We start from the raw sequence: 23,903 nt of genomic DNA on the forward strand, positions 1-23,903 counted from the left end.
TACTTAGTCTGGAGGCTTAATTAGAAAGGAGCTACTACACGATTCTAAGACGCTACTAACGTTTTATCTCGCTACTCTCCTCGTTACACGGTCGCGCTCTCGCAATCTCTTTCTTCTCCTCCTTCTCTCTTTATCTCTCTTCCTTTCTCTTCTCGACGCTTAGCTAATTCCTGAACAGCTTAACGACTACCGCTTAGTTAATTTCTACAACTCTTTCTCTCCCTCAGAGCTATGTCTCGCTAATGTGTCGTCTATCGAGAAGAAACAAACGCATCCTCCTACTTGCCTGAGCGAGATCGAATCTACTCGGTATCTTCATTTTCGCCATCGCGGATAAAAATCACGACCAGAACTTCGAGGAATTACGCTTCGTCAGATCATCTACGTTCGTTTCCCTTTCTCGCGACGCACAACGACATCGACACGTTTGCGACAGCGACGTGCTCTCTCGTTTCACGCTGTTTCCCTTTCGAGTAGAAATCCATCAAAAATCCGTCGTTTGAGACATAAAGAAGCCCGCTCGAGTGGCTTCTTTCCCTTTACTAGTGCGAAAATTTACGCGCTCTCGCGATGGGTCGAGGGTTTCGCGATTCTTAGGGCAATACCGTCTCCGTTCGTACGCCATTTTCTCGGGATCTAATACTAGCGTGATTCTCATGGAAGTAAGAGCAGGCAAGAAAAAAATCGCGGAGTCACTCAGCCAACAGGCACACCAACGAATAATCCGCAAACCCTAGCGATCTATGCTCGTCGAGACGTGTTGCGTTTGTTTCAGAGAAGAAATTTCGCGTGTGGTTCCTGTCCTGTTGTCGCATCAGTCGAGATAACGGCGGATTGGAGTGGCAAAAATACGAAACAGCGATCCAAGTTAAAGATGACCGCTGTTTTAGTCTCGAGATATATATTCGGTGAATTTGCTTTAGGACAACAGTGAAATCGGATTTTCGAGATGTCTGCGTTTTAGCGTTCTCAGAGTTTCTTTCGTGATCGTCTTGTTAACCTGACTGATTTGGCAGCGGTCGCTATCTCGACTTTTCCCGACATACGCGATCCGTACGAAACGCTCGGTTACAATCTGCTCTTTTACCGTCGACGACCTATCCCGAAGACCATGCGTATCTTTGTTACCGTCCGCACTTGGGAGACCCTGTGTGTGTCTTTTAAACGCTTGTTCACCTCTTACTTTATAAACTAATGTGTACTTAATTTTATAATTTCAAGCTGCGTCCCTCCGTACGACGTGTGTATTCATGTAGGCATATATATATATATGCATATATGCATATATATATATATATATATATATATATATATACATATATTCGTGTGTCGTGAGTGCGTGTGTTCGAGATGTTTTATTGCTGCTCAGCCGCTGTACCGTGTACATTGTTCCTTCGGTTTAAACGAGAAATGGAAAGCAGCCGCGACGACGACCAGTTGCGACCGATTGTCCGTCCAAGAGCAACCGCGAGAAACGCGAGATCTCGGTGACGATCGCGACTGACTTCTCCCTCTCTCTTTTTCTATCTTTCCTTCTCCTACTCTGCTCTTCTTCTTCCTCTAATCTCGACACTCTAACTCTAACACGGAAAAGTTTGATAAGAGAGAACGTCAGCGGGTTCGTCGTCAAGACACGTCGACCACCGACCGACCTAAGAGCCGCGTGTATCGACGCGCCAACGGCGGTGCACCGCGCGTCAATGTCTCGCGTTTATTTTTCTTTTTCTTTTAGATTTGTTCCTTTCAGTTGTGAACGACGCCTAAGGCCCCGATTAGGCAAGCAGACCATCCTGAATTTCAACGATATACCTACGATATAGCACAGATATAGTCATTTAAAAAACTCATCATATACATATATTTATATACCTCCGCGCCTCTGCCCGATCGCGCTGAAAACACTGCGTGTAATGGGTACGTGTGTGATCTGTGCATGTATACGTGCGTTCCCTTTGTCTCTCTCCCTCCCCGTTTCGTTCCGTGTGTGTACTTGAGTTCCGCCGCATTATACAATATATATATATATATATATATATATATACATATATATACATATATATATNAATTCATATAGATTAAACTTCTCTCTAATTTATGTGATAATCCGTAACGTTAGTAACGTAACCTTCTCTCTCTCTCTGTTTCCTCTCTATTAGACTTATCCCTTATTAATAAAATATAGATTATATCGAGATGCAGCCGCGGCGCATTTTGGACACACCTGTTACAATGCGATATATCAAATATATAGTAGATACAAGTCGTGTGTGTATGTGTGTGTTGTGTGAGACTCGCGTCTGAGGAGTGTGCATGTGTGTGCTTGTATACGCTTACCTAATATATAATATATATAGTTTATAGTATACCTTCTGTGTGTGTGTGTGTGTGTGTGTGTGTGTGTGTGTGTGTGTGTGTGTGTAGGCTAAGCTTCGTCTAATGCGTGGCTCTCTACCAGACCCCGAATTTCCTTGGTCCAAGTGCAATTTTACACCGCGTCGTGCCCACCGATCTCCTCCACTCGCGACCCTCCCTCGACCGGAGCGAAGGACGAACCGATCGCCGAGTCCGCGAAAAGTATTATCTCAGACACGACGTCGCGACGGAGAGCCGTTTCGATCGGTATCGTCCTCCCGGCAAGCGATTTTGGCATCTACCGCGCGGGGATGACTCCCCTTCCACTGATCCATAGGCTCAACGATTCCTCGCGCGCGACGAGTCTTGGGAAATTTCGGAGTCTGAATATCTACGACACCATGTAGCGAGTGCTGGCTACTCCAACCCTCACCTCGGCCCCCCTCAACCCAGCTAGTGATATAGTCGATCTATCCGTCTACAGGGTGCCTCTTCTTTGCCTATCACGCGAGGACTGTCCGAGCGGAAAGGAGGAAGGCCGACCTAGCGTGTCGTGCGACGCGGCGCGGGTGTGAACCGGATGATTGTGCGATCTTAACGTCGGGCACCCTGTAGATTGTCTACGGCCCATAATAATACAGCTGTCCCGTTTCCATTACGACGTTTCTACTAATAGTTCCTTAATGAGAGTCGACTCGCGCGCCGTTCGCAAAACGAGTTTACTTTGGCAATTAACGGGAGAACCTCGCGCTGATTCCCCCTCGCGAGCAGAAGAGCTGATTGATTGTCGCCATTGGAACGCGGTGGATCCTGCGAGGAAAGAAAAGGCGACGACGGTCAGTCGCCCTGCGTAAAGAGATTCCGAAGGAAGAAGGAAATATTGGCTGTGTGTTTTGTTTACGTGCGTGGGTGTGTGCGAGATGACGCATCGTCGACGATCGACATTCTCACCGACGTCACTTGGTATCGGGGCGAGAAACGTCTGTCGATCGATTTCAGGGTAATCCAGCACGGTGACGTGTGTATCGTGTGGTTCCGCGTGGCTGCGCGGCGACAGGGGAATGTGCTAAGAAACGGCAGACAAGTAGAAAATTCAATTAGCAACCTGGCGGCGATTGGTGGGTGCTCCGACGTTGCGACTCGCGGAGGATAAAAGAGCTCGAAGTCGAGCAACGTTTTATGAGGCTTTTCAGGTACGCTTAGACGATATCGTGCCGGAAGTAGGACTGCACGGGAGGCCCGCACGGTTCTCTCTTCCCCGTTGTGGCACTATACAATATAACGCTACGCCTCGTGACATTCAGCAACAACCGAGGAGATACAAACGAAAGGTCGGTCGTGTCCAGAACGTAAGAAGTATCGGGCGCAATTGGCTAAAAAAAAAGTACCGGCGCAAGACTCTTAAAAAGTACAACGATCGAAACGCGAGTGTGGCCGAAAAAACGATTCGAATAAGGAAAAGTCTGAAAACGCCTCTCTTGCTTCAATTTCAGATCAATGTACAGTCGACGTTAAGGATGTCGATTAAAACGAGAAAGATCAATCCGTCAGGCGAGGTGGAAGAAAAAGCAGAAACTATATCGCGCGCTGAAAAGTTTGCGTGTGCGTGGATATAATCGTGCAAGTGTGTGTGTGTATGTCTCTGTTCGTAAGTGTGCGTGTGTGTCGATTACTTACGGGCGTATTGTTCTCGTTATGCCCCTCGTGATAGGCGATGATTTTACGGTCCAGTGTGCTCGGAACGTGTCACGTTAGAATGTATAAATGCAGTCGAAGTAAATAACGTAGTATCAGAGGTCCGAAAGACAGATCATAGATGCAAAGACTGGCCCCTTCGCTCATGCCGGCTACTCGCTACGTCTCTAAACAACTAGCTGATTGGTCGGTATTCGATCGGCGAGACGCCGATTCGGGTCCATCGCGAGAAATTGCATGCGCCATTTGGAACCTGAGAATCGGCGTTCGCGCGCAATCGAACATGAATATCGTTCGCACGGCTCACCAAGAGATCCCATTCTAAAGTTTTTCTTTTTTTTTAACGGTTAGCCTACTTTGGCACAAACAACACACACTCTCTCCCACCTTCCCTATCTATTTATCTTTCTTTCTGCCCAGGCCGGCATTCGCTTTTGTTTCGAATTTTCGTCACTTTCCCATGCCTCGTACGGTGTTGCTGCGCGAACACGACTTGAAAACTTCTTCCCTCCCCTCTAAGCATAGAGTTTATCCATTATATCGCGCAATACTACTCTCTCGCGAACATCTTCCACGCAAATACCTTTCTCTCGCACTCGCTCACACTCTCTCGCTACTCTCTCTCTCGTTCATGCTCATTTACGCCTCAACAACAATCTTCCACGACGCGTTTTCGCCTTTTTCTTTGTTCTCTTCTTTCTTCTCTACGATCAGTTACGTTATATCAGTAAAATTTAATTGACTCCAACAGAACATCGATCAGACAGAAATACGCGGGCTTTAGCCGAGCGCGCGCGCCTCCCGACGAGGAACGACTGGGGGAATCCCCGTGGTCGCGGCGCTCGATCAAAGCTCCGTCACGCGTAGCTTCTCGGCGAGGACCTCCCGAGCTCCTCGAGGACCGTCCTTACCGAATTTGTTGCTCGCCTCTACCTATTCCCCGTTAATACGATTCTATGGATCTAGCTTGGTTATACGAGAATTCGAATTCGCGAATTTATACGCGTTCGGCCGACGCGTGTCCGTCGGCCAAAACGATCGCTGCCTCCTCCTCATCCTCGCGTCCACTCGCGAACGGACACGGCACACCCGTCCGAGGTGCTTTTCCTGCTTGTTTTGTGTTTTCATTCTTTCTTTACCCTCTCACAACCGTCGACTACCGAAGGAATGCTTGGATATCAGGAACTCTCAGTGTGATAGATAAATCGCGCTCGTCGCGCGATGGATCGCGTTCACTCTCATCCATCGCGCGCGCACCATCCTCAAGGCGACCCGAGTAGCACCCGCCGATCCGCCTCAAATAACACTCTCTCTGCGCGCGCTCTTCGCACGTAGCAAACTTTTTAATTAGCGATATGTTTAACACAGCAGTGCCTTTCCGCCTAATCTCGATTACTTGTCTCGTCGCTTACTATACGATTAAGATCCTAACACATGCCTAAGCACCTATTCTAACTAAGAAATCTGCGAGTTGTACCTATGCATCTGTGTACGTGTGTGTATGCGTGTGTATGTAGAAATCAGGGGGCGGTAGATATAATTTATCTCGAGCGCGGCATTGTATGCGACGTGTCGTGTGTGTGTGTGTGTGTGTATGACTGCGTAATCGTACGGTCTCGTGAAGACGCGTGTGCGGGTGCGATAATACTTATCTCCGAACTGAAACGTACAAATGATAAAAATGCCACCTGCGACGACCGTACGACGCAAACGTCGCGCCGCATGGGCTAGCGCGCGGGGGGACTTGGTGATCTCGGCCGAATGATCGGGCGGCCCGGCTCTCGACCCCTTCTAGAAGCGTTCGACTTCGCCGGACAGTCGAGAATACTGAAGGTACCTTCGAGGAACGAGGGACTCGCGTCCTCGAAGAAGCATTAACGTAGGTCGAGCGCGGGCCGGACGTGCTCGGCACGTCCTCCGAATATCCTTCAGCACGCAACGAACGACTTTGATAATTGCTTCGCTTCCGCCTCGCGAACGGATCGACCTCGGATGAATGCCGTAAACGAGAGCTGATCTAAAAAGGAACTACGAAGCCATCTACTCCATCGTGTCCCTGTGCCTCGTCGCATCGTTCGAATCGCGAAGACGAAGTCGGAGAGGACGATCGGTTCGCCGGCGGAGTAAACCTCGCGAAAGCTGCAGCAAGGGTCCCGTGACATTTTTCTTACTCTTATAACGCGCTCGATTTAGAAATCAAGCGTATACCTGAGCGATACTCGATGCTCGCGTCGCTCGTCGTCGTACTGCCGCGGTAGAAGTGTGCTAAGTGTGTCGCTGGAATAGAAGATTGTCTCGCGCGAGGCAGTCGCCCCACTGCTGCTCGGATCCCACTCACGCGTCGCGCGCACGACGAGCGAGACGATCATCGAGCACCCTGGCCGCGCAGCACTCTACACTTCGTGTTTTTTTCCCTTTCCTTTCTCTCCTCGTGCTATTCATCGTCGCTCGCACGCGCCAGCTCGTCGAAACACACGCTAACGACGGCGACCTGGTTCCCGAAACCGATCTACACGGGCGCGCCGAAACGGCAAGCCCTTGTGTCCGTGCAACTTGAAAAAACCCTTAACCGTAATCAGTGTGGCGATCGGCGCCGCGGTCGAGGCGACCGAGACCCGTGCGATCGTGGATTTTACATGTACAATAATATAGGTCTTATCTTCCCTAGCGTAAACTCTGTACAAGAGTCGAGGACTGTCCGTCAGCTGTGTGCCGCTTCCTCGCTCCCGTCTAATCCTAACCTACCTCTCTTTTCTTCTCTTTTGTTTTCACGTATGCCTCCCAGCATCCATCCGGCAGAGCCGGGGATCTTCCTTCCATCGCCTTTTTCCATTTTTTTTCCTTCTCTACCTATCTCTCTCTCTCTCTCTCTCTCTCTCTCTCTCTCTACATTTTCTTCCTCTTCACGGTCGCGACGGTCCTGGCTTTCACGAAAGTGTTCGATCGCGCTCTCACGCGATCGTCATCATCGAAAAGGTTCTTTCTTCTTCACCTGATATTACGAAATCGTCGCGCGCACCACGCTCGAAAGCCAGCACCGGAATTACTATCGAGAAGGCCGTCGCGGACTTGTCGGCTTGGTTTCGCCGTTTTAGCTTCAGCACTTGCAGCCCTAGCATTTTATGTAGTATGTATGTATATGTATATATATATCTCTCTCTCTCTCTCTCTCTTGTTCTCTTAAAACACCCTAGCAACCCTCGAATCGATAGAATCAACCGGATGCGGGGACACATTCGTGCCGTAAATACGTCCCAACAAGGACAAGGCCTCGAAAGCATCCTAAGCTCGCTCGGAGGAGGTAGCTCCTGTCCTCTTGTGCTGCTTCAAAGTCCGAGTGTGCGATAGAGTCCCGTACGGGAGGTTGCGGCACAATGCGGCCGACAAACGACCAGCGCGTTGCAATTTTCACTGGAACGGACGAGCACCTGAGCGGATCCAACTGCGGGACCATCAGTCGTAGACCGAAGCGGGTGACCAAAGGGGGACTAGGGCGTAGGGCTGGTACCACTGCTGCTCGTGTGGTGGCGATTCTTGTTAGATGTTGCTCTTCGAGAATGACACCCTGAGGTGGTTGGATTCGCTGAGCTGGTAGTTGTGCATTTTCTGTAAAAACGAAGAACAAAAAAACACCCCCGGAGTTAGTTGCTTTTCGATCGGGAGAAGCGGATCTGCCGCGACACTGAAATAACCGGTCGAATCCATCGGATTTTATATCGAATTTCTATCTTTTCCTCTCTCTCCGGTGCTTTTATACTTTTCGAGAATTTAGCACGACGATGGACGAAAGTGCGCTCAACAGAGGAGCGCGTCTTCTTTTTCATAGCGACGACACCACGAGGGGTTTTATTTCCAGTCACGTGGGATTATCGCCCGCCGCTTCGGTGGTAACGAGTTAATTGCGAAAGCTACTTACGATCAGCGCAGCCACGGCATCGTCCATGTTAGGCATCTGTATGAGAGCCATCTTCCTGTCCTTTGGGAAGAACTTGAAGGCTTTCACAGTGAAGCCGTTCTTGGTGAAAGCATCCTTGATCTCTTCCTCAGCTACCGTGGCTCTGCAGAGATAAATGTCGTTAAGCCGCCGAGACGAAAATTCGACGCGAATATTTTTTCTCTCTCGATGATTGCAGTTCTTTTTTTTGCAAATAAATAAATATTAGGGGCACAGATAAAAATTATTTAAAACATCTTAAGATATTTCGCATACGAACGCATAATCCACTTGATTTTCGCGCGGTACAAGAGTACGATTGTCGCATCACTTACGGAATGTTCGATAAATGCAGGGTCGCGCTTGGTGGATAGATGTTTTGGTAATTTTTCGAGCCGGGTTTCTTGAATCGGTGAAGCGTGCTGTTGGTGTAATCCTTCGTCAGGCCCGCATCCGGCTGACCTTCCTTTGGCAATTGGACCGTTTGGTGTTTGCTGAGCATTACTTTGATTTGCTTCCCAAACACTCTCAATTTGTCCATATGGGTCAACGCTGTCATGTAAATCAAACGTACGACGTTCACTAACGATTCACGTTCACACACGCACATCCATGCCGCGATACAAAATTACATCACGATCGTAATCCTGAAGATAAATTTATGAACCTTCTCATTCGAGGAGCAAATATTTTCCTTTGGGCGAATTAATTTTTCTTGAGGCAAACTTAACAACCGTTCTGTCGAACGAAACGCAACCTCGAGTCATCGCAAGCGTCGAGAGTTTCACCGAGTGCACGAACTTACCTAAAAGTGCCTGATGAGGTTCGGCCATCTGTATTAGTGCCGAGTCCTTCTTGTTGTAGAGAATCTTCACACGCTGTACATCCCCGTAAACGCCTATATGCACAATACGCAAATTTCCCTTTTAGTATACTTGAGCGCAGCCGCAGCACACGACATATATTTATTTATTAAAGACTGCGCCTAAGGATTATTATCGAAGATGAATGGGACAATATTCGGTCGATCGAGATCGGGGTACGATCGGATCTAAGAATCGGGACATGCAGGAGGCGAGCGACTCGGCTGGAGATCTCACTTTACGAGAGCACACGGTGGTTGACGAATTCAATTTAACGTCATAGAAAAATGACGTTGATCATTACCATATTGTTATCGACAGTTTCTTTGTTTTTTAGAGCAGAAAAATAATCCAAACACTTTTTTCTCAATTTCAGGCTTTCCAAACATTTTCCGACAAATTTCCGCCAGATTCTGTTTTCATGACGTCTCGGTGAAAGAACGGAAACAATTATTGAGTAACTTTTGAAATCTTTTACATCGCAACGAGATAATTAAGTACACGATTCACCCAAGTTCTTTGTTTACCAACGAGTCGTGACATTTTCGCTGACTCGAAAAGTTGCAATAGAGATGAATGCCTTTATGAGATGAAAAGAAGTTTTGAGAATTTTTACATAACGCTCTCTCAGACGCACGCGACTCTCGCGCTCATCGCGTAATTAATTAATCGTTTGTGGAAAAATGCACCGACAGCCGAATCGCGTGCCTCGTTAATAGTGAGTTCCTATGGAATTACGTAAATTAAGCGAAAGCTTACGTAATATTAAGGTTGTCTGTGGAACTGATATTAATAAAATATTAATGAAATAATTTAGAAGAGATGCTTGGAAATAGAGAATGTGAGAGAACGTGTCGGTGGTAGTCGATAATGACGATATAATGACGATGTGGCGGTATAGTGTGTATGGCGGTGACAGTGATCATGAATTGCGAATGGAATATAGCTTGTAGTAATAAAATAAGTTGAAATCACGAAAATATCGGAAGAATACGGATTAAACGTTAAATCAGAATACGACAGATTTGGAGAAAAAAATGTACGGCGGATGTTACACGAGAGTAAAACGAGTATGACGAGAGAAAAAGAGTGACGAGATGATCGAGTTTTGTAAATTTTGCCGAGAAGATTAAAAAAAGCAAATATAAAAACAAACAAAATAAAAAAGAAAAGAAAACAGGGGAAATCTCTCCTATTCGGTATGACGTAAATCTCGGACGTGACGATCGTGTGAGAGAAATTCTACGTTTGTGTATGTATACGTGTAAATCTGTGCAGTGTCCGTGTAGATCTGTGTATGTGTGTGTGCATGTCGCGTGTCTTGCTCGCATCGCGAAGAATATTCGCGAGTGGCCGGAAAAAATCAAAGTTTCCTTCCGGACGAATGTTTTCGCGTCCATTTTACTCATTTATTCTCTTCGTTTCGTTACTCTATCTCTATTATTTTTCTTTCCTCCGTTTATTTCTACTGAAAACGCGCGAGTGAGTAGCCGAGCGTGTGTCGTAGGGTCGCGTGTCCGTGTTTTGACGTTTAACGTGCGTGTACGTGTCGTGTGTGTCAGTGTCACGCGTGTGTAACGTATGCGTGAGAACGCGAGGGTGTAAATATAATAATTAATAATGTAATATAATTAATAATATAAATGTGGAGACGTACCAAACAGGGTAAAGAGAGCGTCAGGCGTGACCATCTACACAGAGAACAGACAGAGTCCAGTCAGTAGTCAGCGAGTATAATAGGATTCAATGTATAGTGTTCGCGTGCGCACGGGATTCGAGCTCTTTTTGTTCCGTTTCGCGGGATCAATTCCTCTTCGTTGCGCGTTTCAGCAACGACCAATTTCGCGCGGCAGCGAAGCAAGAGAACGGCGATGATGAAGCGTATAAGATTGACTTTTATTTTTGCACGGTCTCCCATCGATTTTATTCTCGCGCGATCGCGCGCTCCATTTTCCAGCGGACCCACCGTACGACGGAGATGTATTAACGTGATAATAAAGAAATTCACTTCGCGAAAGAGCCGAGACCCGGGGGAGAATCGAGAGATCATCGAGGCTCGTGCGCGACGCAACGATAGTAGTACACACAGTTATAGTACAGTAGTGACAAGTTGCAGCTGCGAAGTGTGACGTCGACACACAGTTTCTTACCGAGGCGACATTTATCATCCCGCCGATGTTTCCTTCTCGATTCTATCGATCGTCTTTCCAACGTCAGATGACAGCGTATTTCGCGGGAAAATACAGACTCGTTGAAACGAGCAGAAGCGTACTGATTCTCGCGGAAAGCCTGGCTCAGAGAATTCCGGCGCGATAAACGTCACCTCAGCAGAAAGTAACGTCGTAGTCGACGACGGTACGAATTAATTAGGGCGCGGGATGGTGACGTTGGAGTGATTTGTATGTGTGTTTCGAAAATGAGCGGGGGCAGAGGTAGAAGGAGAATAGAGTCAAAGGTCTTGTGACGAAACAGGGCACATACGCATCGGGACTCGATCCTTCCACCTTACCGAGCGGGACGATCTCGGGGAATCTCGGGGGGTTCTTACCAGATCAATCGGAGATCGGACGAGCGCCAGGTGCTGGTGCGTTTTCTTCGATCGATCGTAGAAAACACATCGATTCTTACCTCGATCCACAACATTCACCTGTTTCACTCGCTATCATTTCTCTACCGTCGGCTTTGCGAACAGTGCGTCTTCGTAACTTTGCGACAATCACCCTTCCATAGTTAAACTAAAATCTGAGCAGGAGTGCAAGCGGAAATTGCACGATCTTCGACCTCGTTTTCCTTTTTTCAGACGAACACGAGAGAGCGTTCGTCTTGAAAAAGATGAAATTTAGCGTCGCAGATGATACACGTCGGTTAATCTTCCCCACCGGTTGAGCCGGTGTATCCCACGGGGGAGGGGNCGAAGACGGAAAGATCGAGCCGGAGGATCGAGAGACTGCGGGGTTCGCCTACGTAGCACTACGTTGTAACTCGTTCGTTAGGCCGTGTATGCACGTGCGTATATACCGGATAAAATTGGGAGGTTGGACGCCGCAGTGCGTCGCACATTGAGAGAAATAGCGTGCGGTCTCTTACGGGGTTGAGCGACGAGAGAGAGTACGAGCCCGAGACGGGAAACGAGAAGATGCCATAGAAGAGGAGAGAAGTGAGAAGGTACAGATAGATAGATAGAAAGGGAGAGAGATGAAGAAGAGAGTTGTCGCGCGTGTGTATGTGCGTATGTGTGCGCGAGTGTGTATCGCAAAAGGCGGTTATGTTCTCGCGATAGAAGATATGGAGAACCAGGAGGTTGCACACACACACACACACTGCATAGAGAACACGACGAGAATGCCACACTACAGGTATTATTCGCATACGACACACTTATTCGCGGCAGCGGTCTACTTCTCTCAGTGCTGCTCCGCGACATACCCGGGAGACGACGCGCAACACCCCCATCACACGTGCGTGCGTGCGTGCGTGCATGGGCCATTTAACGCTTCGTCTCGCTGAACGCACGCTTTCCATCGCACAGAACTCTGCTTCTCCCGCTGTTGCCTCGCGTTTGCGCTTGCATTCGCGTTCCGATCACGACCGGCTTCGAGGGTAGACCCCCTCGGAGGATCGAGAAATTACGTGCAAACGAGGGAAAATGACTTCAAGTGATATTAACGAAGAATCGAGATTATTACGACACGCGGGAGATAAGAGACGGATGCGTGAATGTCTAAAGCCGATTCTGTTATATCTCATTGACGCTCGTTCTGATTGAGACGAATAGTCAAACGGCCACGACGCTCGATAGAAGCGGATCTTCCGCCTCGCCGGCGTTCCGTGCGCTTCCGACTGATGGAAAATGCACGAAGAATATCCAGCGGCTTTCAGCGGTACGAGCTCGTACCGGACTATCCATATTTCACTAATGGAGAGACTGTACTTTTATCGGGAAATTACGTCGTTGGAAAATTATACACGTATCCATCTCTGTAATTACTCCGTTTTATCGCGAAAGTTGGAAGCCGCGCCTTTTCTCACGCAGATTTCTCGCGAAATTTGCAATGCATCCTTTTCTCTTTTTCTCTTCCCTTTCCAACGGACACTCGCTCGGTCGGTCCGTCTCATTTTTTAACACCAACACTCTCGACATTGGATCAAGCGCTGCTTCGAGCGAGAGGGATCTCTGTGGATAAATGAAGTCGTGCACGAGCCCGTCCGCTTTTTCTTCGTGTATGCCTCCTCGCCGAAGGTCTTCGTATGGCCTCTCGTCCTTAATGCCAAGGGAGCGACGCGCCGGGGGACTCGAAAGCCCAGCCACTTACTTCTTCGTTGAGATTGCTGACCAACAGTACCGCCGATGCTTGTCCGCTTCCTTGCACTCGCACCCCGAGACCAGCAGCGCCAAGAGGGAATCCGCTAAGGCCAGCAAGTCCTCCTGCGGGAGGTACACCGTTGTAAGGACCAGCCAAAGGAGACGGAAGGCCGTGCATAGCCGCGAAGGGTGTGGGTAGCACACTCGGTGCCCCTGTAATGGACTCTACTTCAGGAAATTCAAATGAGATTATTATCATTGTCGAGCGTACACCTTTTGAAGGGGCTGGGCGGGGGCGGCTTTGCGTTTAGAATCTCTAGAGAGACACGTGCCTTCGTAACCGAGAGAGTGGTTCCAGAATGGTTAGTAAAAGTTTCAACCAACAGAGTAATAGAAGCTCGAAGAAAAAAAAAAAACAGACAGATGTTTCAATAAACAAGCAACCGCGAGCCAATTGTTTTCGGGATACTCAGCTATTTGTTTGCTTTAAATATCCGCTCTGTTCATGGTTTCAAATCGCCGAACCATTCTTTCGACGCGATCCCGTAAAGTCTGGATCTATAATAGTATAGTAAATCTTTACCTCTGTTTTTGCTCTGAGCACTAAATTGTAATTTCTAGTAAAAAGCGTCTCCAGCACTACCGGAAGTTATGTTAAGCGACAACGCGGGAAAGGTTTTTTGTCAAAAAATTACGTTACATTTTACAGCTTAGAGCAAAGGACTAGAAAAAACTTCCTATTGCCATGCCCATTTGCCTATTGCGGACTGAGTGACTCAAACTGTGAATTCTGAAATCTTTACACGCGATCAATCGGACTGGGATTTCTCCGATCGGTTTTGTCCCTTCGCCGCTATGGACGACCTCACCGTGGATCTTTCGATCGCCAGTCATCAGCCGAACTGTTTGCACAACGAGATAGGACGTAAAGTGGATTACACCGTTACAGATTAAACACCAACAACGCCGTGAAATTAATTTAACCCAAACAAGCGTCGGCGAAGCGTGTAATTTAAAGTAGCGTTGTCGCCGGCACAAACGCAAAAATCCAGACGATTCGGCGCGCCGGCAGCGCGCAGCAAGCCGGATCGCTTCCCCGGCACTTTGTAATTAATTAATTTACCCGAGGAAATAATAACGTCCGAGCGGCACGGACAGGACGGCGGAGAGTTTGAAATGCGCGGCAAATTGCTGGCCGCTTCGTTTCGCGAAATAATAATTCAGCGCGACGTGCGCGAGTGACGGAAAATCGGTATCGCTATTAATGTAATTAATTCCAATAAATGTAACGTCGCGCGATAGCGCCGCTAATTGTTCGATCGAGCTTCCAATTGTTTTCTCTCGCGGTCCGGAGAGAGCTTTCGGTGAGCGAAAAATACAAGAGCCATGCGCGCACCCAGCGTGACGGGGAAACGATCAAAACCGCTCTATGTGTGTGTGTGTGTGTGTCTCCTCTCTCGCTCGCTCCCTCGCGTCCAATCTCGCCGTTGCAATTTCTGACTGACGTCTAATGGTAATGAATCTCGAGAGCGCTCGTTGTGAAGTACGGTATTGTAACGGCTATTACCGAGGTCGTTACATGGATTCATGGGAAATTAACGCATTCGCTATTTATGCGCCACGTGTAACGAACTCGTTCGACGCTCTCCTTCGTACACGCGTTCGCGCGATTTATCCGATTAGTCAAACGCGTATCTCCGAAGTCGACCATTGGGATTCGCGCAATTGGCTCGACAAATTATCGCGATGTGTTGCACAGCTATTGTAATTATTGAGCGCAATGAATTTCAGTAAGTTAATAATATGATGATTAGCGTTTTACACATGACAAGTTAATAAGTTCATGTAAGTTTATGCAAAAGTTAATAAGTTTCGATATTAATAATATTAATAATATTAATAATAATATTAATGATAACAACAGTAATAATAACAATGTAATGCGCCCAAAGGGTGAGTGCGTTAATAATTATAGGGCGCACTAATACTCACCGGGTATTCTGGCACGCGGCTGGGAACCGGCACCCATGAGCAATTGGGGTAGCAATTCGCCGCTGAGGGCGATCGACGCCGCGTCCAGGTTGGCGTCGCCGGTCGGGAGATTCGGGTTGGTGTAGTCCCGGGACTTGTCGTTGTTATATTTGACATTGAGGTTCTGCATCTTGCTGTAGTCGATGCGCAGCGTGCAGCAGGAGTTGTAGATGTTTTGCCCGTCGAGGGACTGCACAAGAAAAATCGCGGGTTTCCTCATGACTTCGGTGCGAAGAGAGCGGCGGCCATGCGCTTGTAAGCTTGGAACACAAGAACGACGCACTCTCCCTCCAACCCTCTCTCTCTCTCTCTCACTCAGGTGCACTTCGAATGTTCCTTGCGATTAAGTCGGGGGAGGACAAGGGAGGAAAACTCGCAATCTTGCTATCACGTACAAGAGGACGGTTAAATGCGACAGCGACATTCAATTTGGGAAAAGCCTCAACGCGAGAGCGCGACCACGAAAACGTTTCGCGACGCGACGTATCAGGTGGCAGAACGCGTGCGCAGAATTCTCTCGCGTATCGTCCGAGCTTCGCGCTCGAGGAAGAAGAAAAAAACAGACGACGTAGAGCGATGATTGCTCGCGAGGGACATCAGCGTGAAATTCGTGCGTGGCCTTTAATCTCGCTCGTTTGAGCAGCGCGTGGCCGGTCGGAGGGACGGCGCACATTGTGCGACGACGCGCGCGCGTCTGTGTACCCGGCCCGCGTTCGCTCTCTATATTTACACGGGCTAATGAATTTCGTACATAATTACCGTGCCGGCCCGAGCCTCAGGCGTGCGCGCACGGCTCCTCGGGCGGTTTACTCACGGCCGAGAGAGCACCGGTTGCATAATCGACGACCGAGGCGTCGATTATGCCGGCGAATCCGAGGCAACCTTTTTCCTTTCTCCCGAAAGTGCGATCGGTTATAATTAGACGTCGCATGTCGGAAGCTGACGCGATTCTTGACGGGATTCGGCAGAGCATCGTGTGATCAATTCCGTTATCGAGCGAATCGTAACCGTTGAAGCGAGCTCGCGTCGAGAGAAAACGAAAGAATCGGGACGAGCGTGACGGCGGAAATCGGACAGGAGAGCGAGACTCTCGCGTGCAACAAAGCTAAATTAATTTTCTGTCTTGCGCGCGTGGTAGCGGGGATGGTTTGCGGCAAAACGGTGTATTTCAAGCGAATTAATTTTCCCTTTGATCACCGCGCGGGTTTACCAGTTCGCGGCACCGGGCTTGCAGCGGGGGGCGAAAGCGAAGGGGCTCGAAGAAGGAGGTGGATTCGAACGCGGCAGTTTCCGTTCGCGAGAGTCCGTCGTTGCCCCCGTGTAAAACCCCTGTCTGCGATTAATCTCGAGCACGAAACGGATGAGCGTCGCGAAATGACGTGCGCACACGCGCACTGCGAAGCAACTCCGGCGCAAACGCCCCTGGCTGCCTGTTAACCCTTTCAAACCCGCACACTTTCTGCGCGATCGTCAGATTGCCGACCGCCATTTTCTCGGACGCGAATTTATTTTGTCCGCTTCCTTTTGAACGGAAAATTAGTGGAAAACACTCTATACTCGCACTGAGAGAAAAACTTTTGTTAATTTAACAAGGTATCACAACAAATGGTTTGTAAATAAAGAAAAACAAATGACCCTGTAGTGGGTGGTTAGCAAATAATTTGTATTTTTAATTTTTTGGCTCTAACAGACATTTTTGTATTGGCTTGGTATCAATAGTAACGTCCCGATTGGTTTTCCTGATAGATCACGAAACAATAAAACTTCACTTTTCGATCTGTCTCCCTAACAGATCTTCAAATAACGAAAGAGCTTTCGTTCTAGAAGGAACTAAGGGATTCTCCTCAATGCGGGAAAGGCAAAATAGCTACGTCACACTAAATTCTCACAAGAGAGTTATTCGGTACCGCAAACACACATAAGACGGCAGAATTTGCCGGGGAAAGCTGAGTGTAAATCACAAGTATGTACAACAGGTCTCAACCGAGAGAAACAGAAATGAAGCCATAATTAGAGTATTTACAGCCAGGGCTTTGAAAGGGTTAATTTAGGCAGACTCCACGCGTGAATGAATTATTCTGGATACTTTCTATTTAAAAGATACGACTAGTTGTTCGTATTTTCTGTATCGTGAATTGGTTTCTCGTATTCACGGCGTTTCACGTCGCGAAATTAATCCAGGGGGTTTACAGTGAACGGCTACCTTTGATTTGCAACGAAAAAGTTTCTAGAATATTTCTCGCATTATGTAAACTCTTTTACCCTCCGAGAGAGCGAAACTGAATTCAATGTTTACATGGACGACTTTACGGCACAAATTAGTTACATCATCCGTAATAGCAAAAGTTCAGAATGGAAAACTGCACACGTGCGCGCATCTTTCACTTGTCAGAGCGTTAACGCCGCAATTCGACTTTCGTAAAAAAAAAAAAAAAATAAAGGGGAGAGAAGAGCGGAAGTGACAGGCTTGTGGGATGTGGTACTTGAATTCACGATTAACGGGCGAAACGATTACGGGGGGATTACAGGTGAAACAGAATTTACAATGTGCAGAGACACAAGTGGTGGTACCTTAAGCAGCGGCAAGTTTAATGCTACGGCTTTCTCAACCTCCTTAAAAAAAGAAAAGTAGAAGTGGTTATCGTCGGAACGTGTGGATGCGATTCTTGCTCGCGATCGAACGGCCGTGAGGATTACAAAGGGAGAGACGTGTAATCGACGACGAACGGGACGTGACGGCAGGCAAAGTCTATGATATTGGCGATATATTCGCGAGAGGTGCGAGAATAACGATCGACCGTGCGCACCTCGAGAATTAATTTGATTTGTAAAGCAGCCGACATTTTCATAAATCAGGGAAAATACCGTACACATCGGGAGGAATGGCGAGCGCGCGTGCGATCTTCACATTATCCCCCTCTCTTTCCTTCTTTCTTTCTCAGTCTGTCCCGCTGCGCGCGTCCGATTTCTTTTTTCCGCCGCCATCAATCTTCCGATTGCATTCATCGAGCTCACTTCCGGCAATTAACCGTTGTGCCGCGCCTTTCTTCGGAACGAGGGGCAGGAAGGAGAGCGGCGGGATCGGTGAGCTTGAAATATATTTTTCCCACCGCGAGATATTCCGCGGAAAATTTCGATCTGTCCCGCGGGAACGCGATGGATAAGCAGTTACCGTCCGCACAGAAGAGAGAAACTGAAAAAAGGAACGAGCGAGAGAGGGACGGAAGAAACGAGGGGACGGTCGGGAGGTGGAGAACAACGGACGCACTGATGGCGGAAGGAAGAAATAAAACGAGTGGGAGAGGACGTAGGCGGCGTGGGTGGAAGAAAAGCCAAGTGGATACTTACGTATTTAGCGGTCTGCGCCGACAGCATGTCCGCATACTGTATTAGTGCCTGGAAGGAGCCTGAAACAGAGAAGCGATAAAAACCGTGAGACGACGTTGTTCGACGTGAATTTTAAGCCGCGCCGCGGTTCGCACGCCGGATCACGAAAGACTGCGCCGGCTGATAAATTCATTCTGAATATTAATGTCTACACGTGAGAGCTCTCAGGCGGTAGCGTAGTGGATCGCTATGAAGCATGTTATACGATACGTTGCATGTCGAAACGCAGGGGATGGTCCGATGACAGAATTTCTTTTACTCGGATCGAGTAAATGTTACTTGAACAGTAGTACTCCTTTCGACGGTGCGTTTTTGTCATTCACGTTAGACGAACAACAGGTTGTCCGCTCGCTTAATGAAAGCGTTCGTTTTTCAAACGAGGGTTGATTTTGTCGCCGCAAAGTCACCGTATGAAGCGCTAGTTAGAGAGGCAAAAGTGAAGCCACTCTTCGCGGCTGCTAACTTCCCGGCCACGCGGTGCTCGATTCTTTTCTTCCGCGTTTCAAGTTCACAAGCGTCGAGAATTGCGTCGTAACGAAGGGCCAGTTGAAAAGAAAGCGTGGAAATACATTTCGAATGAATGAGGTAAAAGAGCGCGAAGTAAACACGACTGCGAAAAGCGTGCGACCGGCCGCGGGAGACACGAGGAAACGATTCCCGCCGGAGAGGCGAAGCGCAATTTCGCCCTTCGAATGCGCGCTTTTAAACGCCCGAAACGCCGATGATTCGTTAATTTGGCGGGCGAACACGTTGCGGAGAGGAGTTAACTCTGTCACGTTAATACGTTTCCCCCCACGCGTAAAAGCCGGAATTGTTCCGTTAGCGACGTCGACCAAAGTTCCAGCCGGCGGCTACGCTATTTCATTTTCGAATTTGTTCCACCGTGATAATGGAACTCTTTACAGTAATATACAGCAAAGCCCGAACGCACACGACAGCCGCGGCTTCGCTAACAGCGCGCTCTTTTATTTCCGAGCCCAGAATACCGTCGCGCCCTTCTGTGAGCGCGGATTAATTCCGCTCTCGTGTGAACTAAAAGAAATGTTCGCGGTCAAATTTGTTCCGCACGTTCGGTATAACCTTATGACGTTACAATAAGATATTCCAAAAAAAAAAAAGCGCGTGCGTGTTGGCTGCGGAATTACGCGGCGAATCCTCTCTCGGCCGGGATTCCTGCACGTTTCACGCGTCGACGAATCCATTTTTTTCAAAATGCCACCGACAGTAGACAGGAAATGTTGCGTGACGCGAATCAGTTGTTTATCTCAATTTCGAATATAACTCGTTGACGTACAATTGACGTTACGAGAAAAACGATGAAATTGATGTTTAATTGCTATTTGCGAGCGCTAATTTAATGTCCGCGGCGAACGAACGAACGAACGTAGGAACGAACGAACGAGCAAGCGGGCGTACGAATGAATATGTTACGAGACGTGTAACAAATATGCTCCAATTCCGCCAGTCGCGATACGGCGCCCGAAGATAAACAATTACGAAGAAGGCAAACCGCCAGCACGGGGGGCGAGGCGGGCGTTTTGGCGGAGTTAATATTTCAGAGCTCCGTCGCGCTCGCCCTTCCTAGCGTCTGCGTTGCCGCGGTCGGCTTTATAATTGTCATTAAATCTCGATTAAAACGAAACGTCGCAAGTCGCAGGCGGCTGCAATTTCGCGAGTTTTAATTCCCGTCCCGCCGAATTCGCGCAGGAACTCAGAACGACCGCGTTGTGCGGCGGTATGGTGATATATTTCATTAGTTAAAACGCGTACGGATACGAAACAAAGGATTGGCCCGCGGTCACGTTATTTAATTTTCGAATCTGAAATGCGGAGGCAAAGAAGAGCGCGCTCTCTCTCTCTCTCTCGTCTCTGTCGACGAGAGTTGTGAATTTCGAACGTCAGAGAAAGAAACCCGACGGCCCTTTGATCCCACCACGACAATCGCAACCCGCGGAACGAGTAATCGTAACAATAACGTTTACCTTTGCCATAAATTCTGACTCGCCAGCCGCGAGTCAGTGACTGCGCGCAAAAATTTTCGTTGGAGAGTTCTGTTCTCTCTCTCTCTCTCTCTCGCTCTCTTTTTTCATTACGAGCTCTCTTGCTTCAAACATAAAGTCCATTGTAAGCCGGAATAATACGTTGAAGCGACGGTAATTCGCTTTTGTGCCATTTAAAGCGCCGGTAATTCGCTCTCGTACTATTTACGGCACCGGGGTGATCTGTTTTGCGTTGTTTAAAGGATAATATGAAATATCATTTGGTATTTCCGCGTAGTCGGCGCCGCGATTTTCCGATGCGAGGGCGGATAACACGCGTCGAATCGCCGTCGAAAATAGAACGCGGCATTTTGTCCCGCGCGCGGAATTGTCTCGACTTCCTCGAGCGTGCGTTGTTCCCGCCGGAATGAGATGCATTCTCATCAAGATTTTTCGAACGTGACGTTCGCCTCGCGAAATTTTCCGGTGACCTCTGCGAATCCGGCGAGGACCCGAATGTGAATACACGCGTGTGCGCAACCGCACGGAGTGCACACCGGTGCACCTGTGTAAAGAGTACTGCGCATAGTTGCGCGTACACGTAGTACATAGTTGCGCATACACACACAAACCAAAAACACACACAGAGACCGGAGGACGATGCTTTTGCGCTCATCTACCGTAGGCATGAATTCGTAACACGCCCGCCGGGAGCATGCCGGAGGCCTCTCTTTGTGTTTTTTTACACAACCGGTGCAACGGGAAATTGCGTACGCTCTGTTATTCGATTTACCGTTCACGAGTTTGATTGAGAATGCGCTTCAGAGCGAAAGGGAGAGCGCGTTGTTTTACGAAATCTTAAGATTTCGGTTCATTGAGTTTGCATTGTGTATGTTTCGCATTTATTTCGTTGCGGAATTTCAATCGGGAGAAAGAGAGAAGAAGCGACAGATGTATCAATTACCCGAGTGGAAATTTATCTAGCCGGTCTGAGTCGAAAGTTAGTAGCCAGCTAGTATAGAGGCTGGATTCAATTTTCTAGCTCGTTACTAGTTCACTACTGGCTGATTATTTGTTTAAATACATAATCAGTTTGGTGACCTAACCGTATTGTTACATGCAGGCAGAATGTACTTTGAGTACTACCAAAGTACTAAAGTGCCATGGCCTGTTTGCCGACGAGATGTACAGTCTCGCTCTCTCGTTCTCTCTTTGGCGCGTATCGGATTCTGAAGTGATCATGCAACGATATCCGATGCTGTACTTACTGTTCTTCGTGAAGGTGACGATCTTCAGGACCTTGCCGAAGCGCGTGAAGATCTGCAACAAACAGAACAAAGATCGGATTAAAGATTAATTCGATTTGCGTAGAACGGAAGTTCTTGACTTTTTCTCTTGCGTCATAGGCTCTCCCCCTTTCATTAATATTATTATTAATTAATTTCAATTGTAGACTAGTGGAAATAAAAATGCAGAATCTTATTAGTTTATTTGTTAAACCATTTAACGCGCGTCACATTCCGCCACCGTGGTGCGAACAACGTTTCGAAAAAATTGATTCGCGACAAACAGGCGCGGGCGGCCGCGTAATGGCGTTCCGTATAAATACCGGCGATATTCAAAGGTCCGGGCTAGAGCGGTGGCGCATGAATTTTCAAAGGCCCCTTTGGCGAACAGCAGCAGCGGCGGGCCGGCAGTATCACGCAATATTTACAGGCGTATCCGGTGTCGAGCCGGCGGGCTAATAATCGCGTACGGTGCACACGTCAAACCGCCGTCATTGTCATATATTCGGCTGGCAATGCCGATGATCATATTAATGCCGCGAATGCAAATATTTGGCCCGGTGGCCGTTGCATCCGCGATGATCAATCCATTCACGTTAAGTCCTGAACGACGACGCGTGCGTTTCAGGATTAACGACGAATCCGTAAGACCCCGTCGCCGTCACTAAGCGAATGCTAACTAAATTTCTACTTGGATCAAGTAAATATTTGATTTGGATAATTCGAAAAATATTTTATTTAGGACCAAGTAATAGTTACTTGATCACACATAAATTTTACATAAGTGTAAGTGCGATATAAATATGAACGCGGTGAACGTGCGTTACTTTGTTTTAACTTATCTAATGGAAAATCTAACCAAGATGTATAAAGATTTTTCTGCAAACTCTTTTCGTGTTTTTTTAAGCATCTAAATTTGATTGAAAAGGTATAATGATGCTCCCTGGAATTTCCCTAATTGGAGCACTGACACATTTCGTACATACGAGCTGCAGGACTTCTGCATCAGATAAGCATTTACGCTGACAGCTAGAGATGTCAATTTTGAAATTTATGATCATTTTCGTCACGTACTGCGCAACGTTCCAATTCGTTTTAGCACGTACTTTCACCTGTGTCAGAGCATTGATATAATACTGTGCAACGAAAAAGACGTAAATTTTGTAAAAAAAAAAAAAAAAATCAGTATTCTGTCGGTTTAAAGTTATCAAGAAGTATGACATCCTGTTAAACGCCAGTTACGTCACGACTCACGCAATTGTCGCGGGTTCCGTGTCGATTGACACTTTTAAAGCGCGAGTCGCATGCAGCATTCAAAGAGCGGAGCTGTCGTCTCGCGCGAGATCGTCGAAAGAACAGAGGATCCGTCAGGTAAATACGTAAAAGCTCGTAAAAGCGCGACCGCGAAGAGAAATGAAAAATTTCCGAGAGACAGAAGCGAGAGACGGGAGAGGGGGAGTTGCGAGGAGAGGAGAAACACGCTAATGCGAGCCGCCGTCACGCGCGTTTTAGCGATCGAATATTCAATGTCGCAGCCGGTCGTCGTTTGCGGACGCTGGCACGGTATCGAAACAGGGAAGTTATATTTTTTTCCCCGCTAATGCAAACGACAGATTAGGACGGAATGGAAAATGATACAGGGACACGTTATAGTCATCGCGAGGAAGTAACGAAATTGAAGTATCGGTGAGACGTTTCGGGCAGAAATATAAAAGATACGCGCGAAAATACGGCGTGCTTTCGCCGGCCAAACGGCGGAACGAAAATTTCGCGCCCCGAAACTATGGATGGATTTTGGGATTACGTTCGCATTTGGGATTACAGCTACAGCCGTCTGTCGCATGTTTGAGCGACCGCAAATGAAAATACCGGGCATGTGATAACGAATAAAATCCTGCGCTCGAAAGGCGTACAGCGCGCTAGAGAGGATCGCAGAGAATGAAAAATGCTCGCGATATGAGCTTTGGCGCCACGACGCCCGTAATTAGTGGACTCCACGAAGAAAAGACGAGCGTGCTGCATTCGCGATGTACGCGTATCAATCGTGAACAAAGACCTCTTCTTCGCGTTTTA

At 47.9% G+C, this 23,903-nt stretch overlaps 1 protein-coding gene across 2 annotated transcripts in view; it reads right to left on the reverse strand.

The window, feature by feature from the left end:
• Window positions 1-6,888: 6,888 nt before the first annotated feature.
• Window positions 6,889-23,903, reverse strand: part of LOC106746818 (polypyrimidine tract-binding protein 1) — a 354,727-nt gene continuing 337,712 nt past the window's right edge. For both annotated transcript variants that reach the window (XM_014623870.1, XM_014623869.1), the window contains 10 exons: window positions 21,813-21,864; window positions 18,527-18,585; window positions 17,750-17,791; window positions 15,140-15,368; window positions 13,158-13,372; window positions 10,502-10,535; window positions 8,787-8,879; window positions 8,317-8,533; window positions 7,964-8,105; window positions 6,889-7,653 (listed from right to left, as the gene is read on the reverse strand). In XM_014623870.1, coding sequence (XP_014479356.1) covers window positions 7,585-7,653; window positions 7,964-8,105; window positions 8,317-8,533; window positions 8,787-8,879; window positions 10,502-10,535; window positions 13,158-13,372; window positions 15,140-15,368; window positions 17,750-17,791; window positions 18,527-18,585; window positions 21,813-21,864 — 1,152 coding nt within the window. In that variant the 3' untranslated portion in view covers window positions 6,889-7,584. The remainder of the gene's footprint in view (window positions 7,654-7,963; window positions 8,106-8,316; window positions 8,534-8,786; window positions 8,880-10,501; window positions 10,536-13,157; window positions 13,373-15,139; window positions 15,369-17,749; window positions 17,792-18,526; window positions 18,586-21,812; window positions 21,865-23,903) is intronic.

This window comes from Dinoponera quadriceps, unplaced genomic scaffold, assembly GCF_001313825.1.
Source record: "Dinoponera quadriceps isolate SergipeBrazil2010 unplaced genomic scaffold, ASM131382v1 scaffold1565, whole genome shotgun sequence".
Classification (NCBI taxonomy): Eukaryota; Metazoa; Arthropoda; class Insecta; order Hymenoptera; family Formicidae; genus Dinoponera; species Dinoponera quadriceps.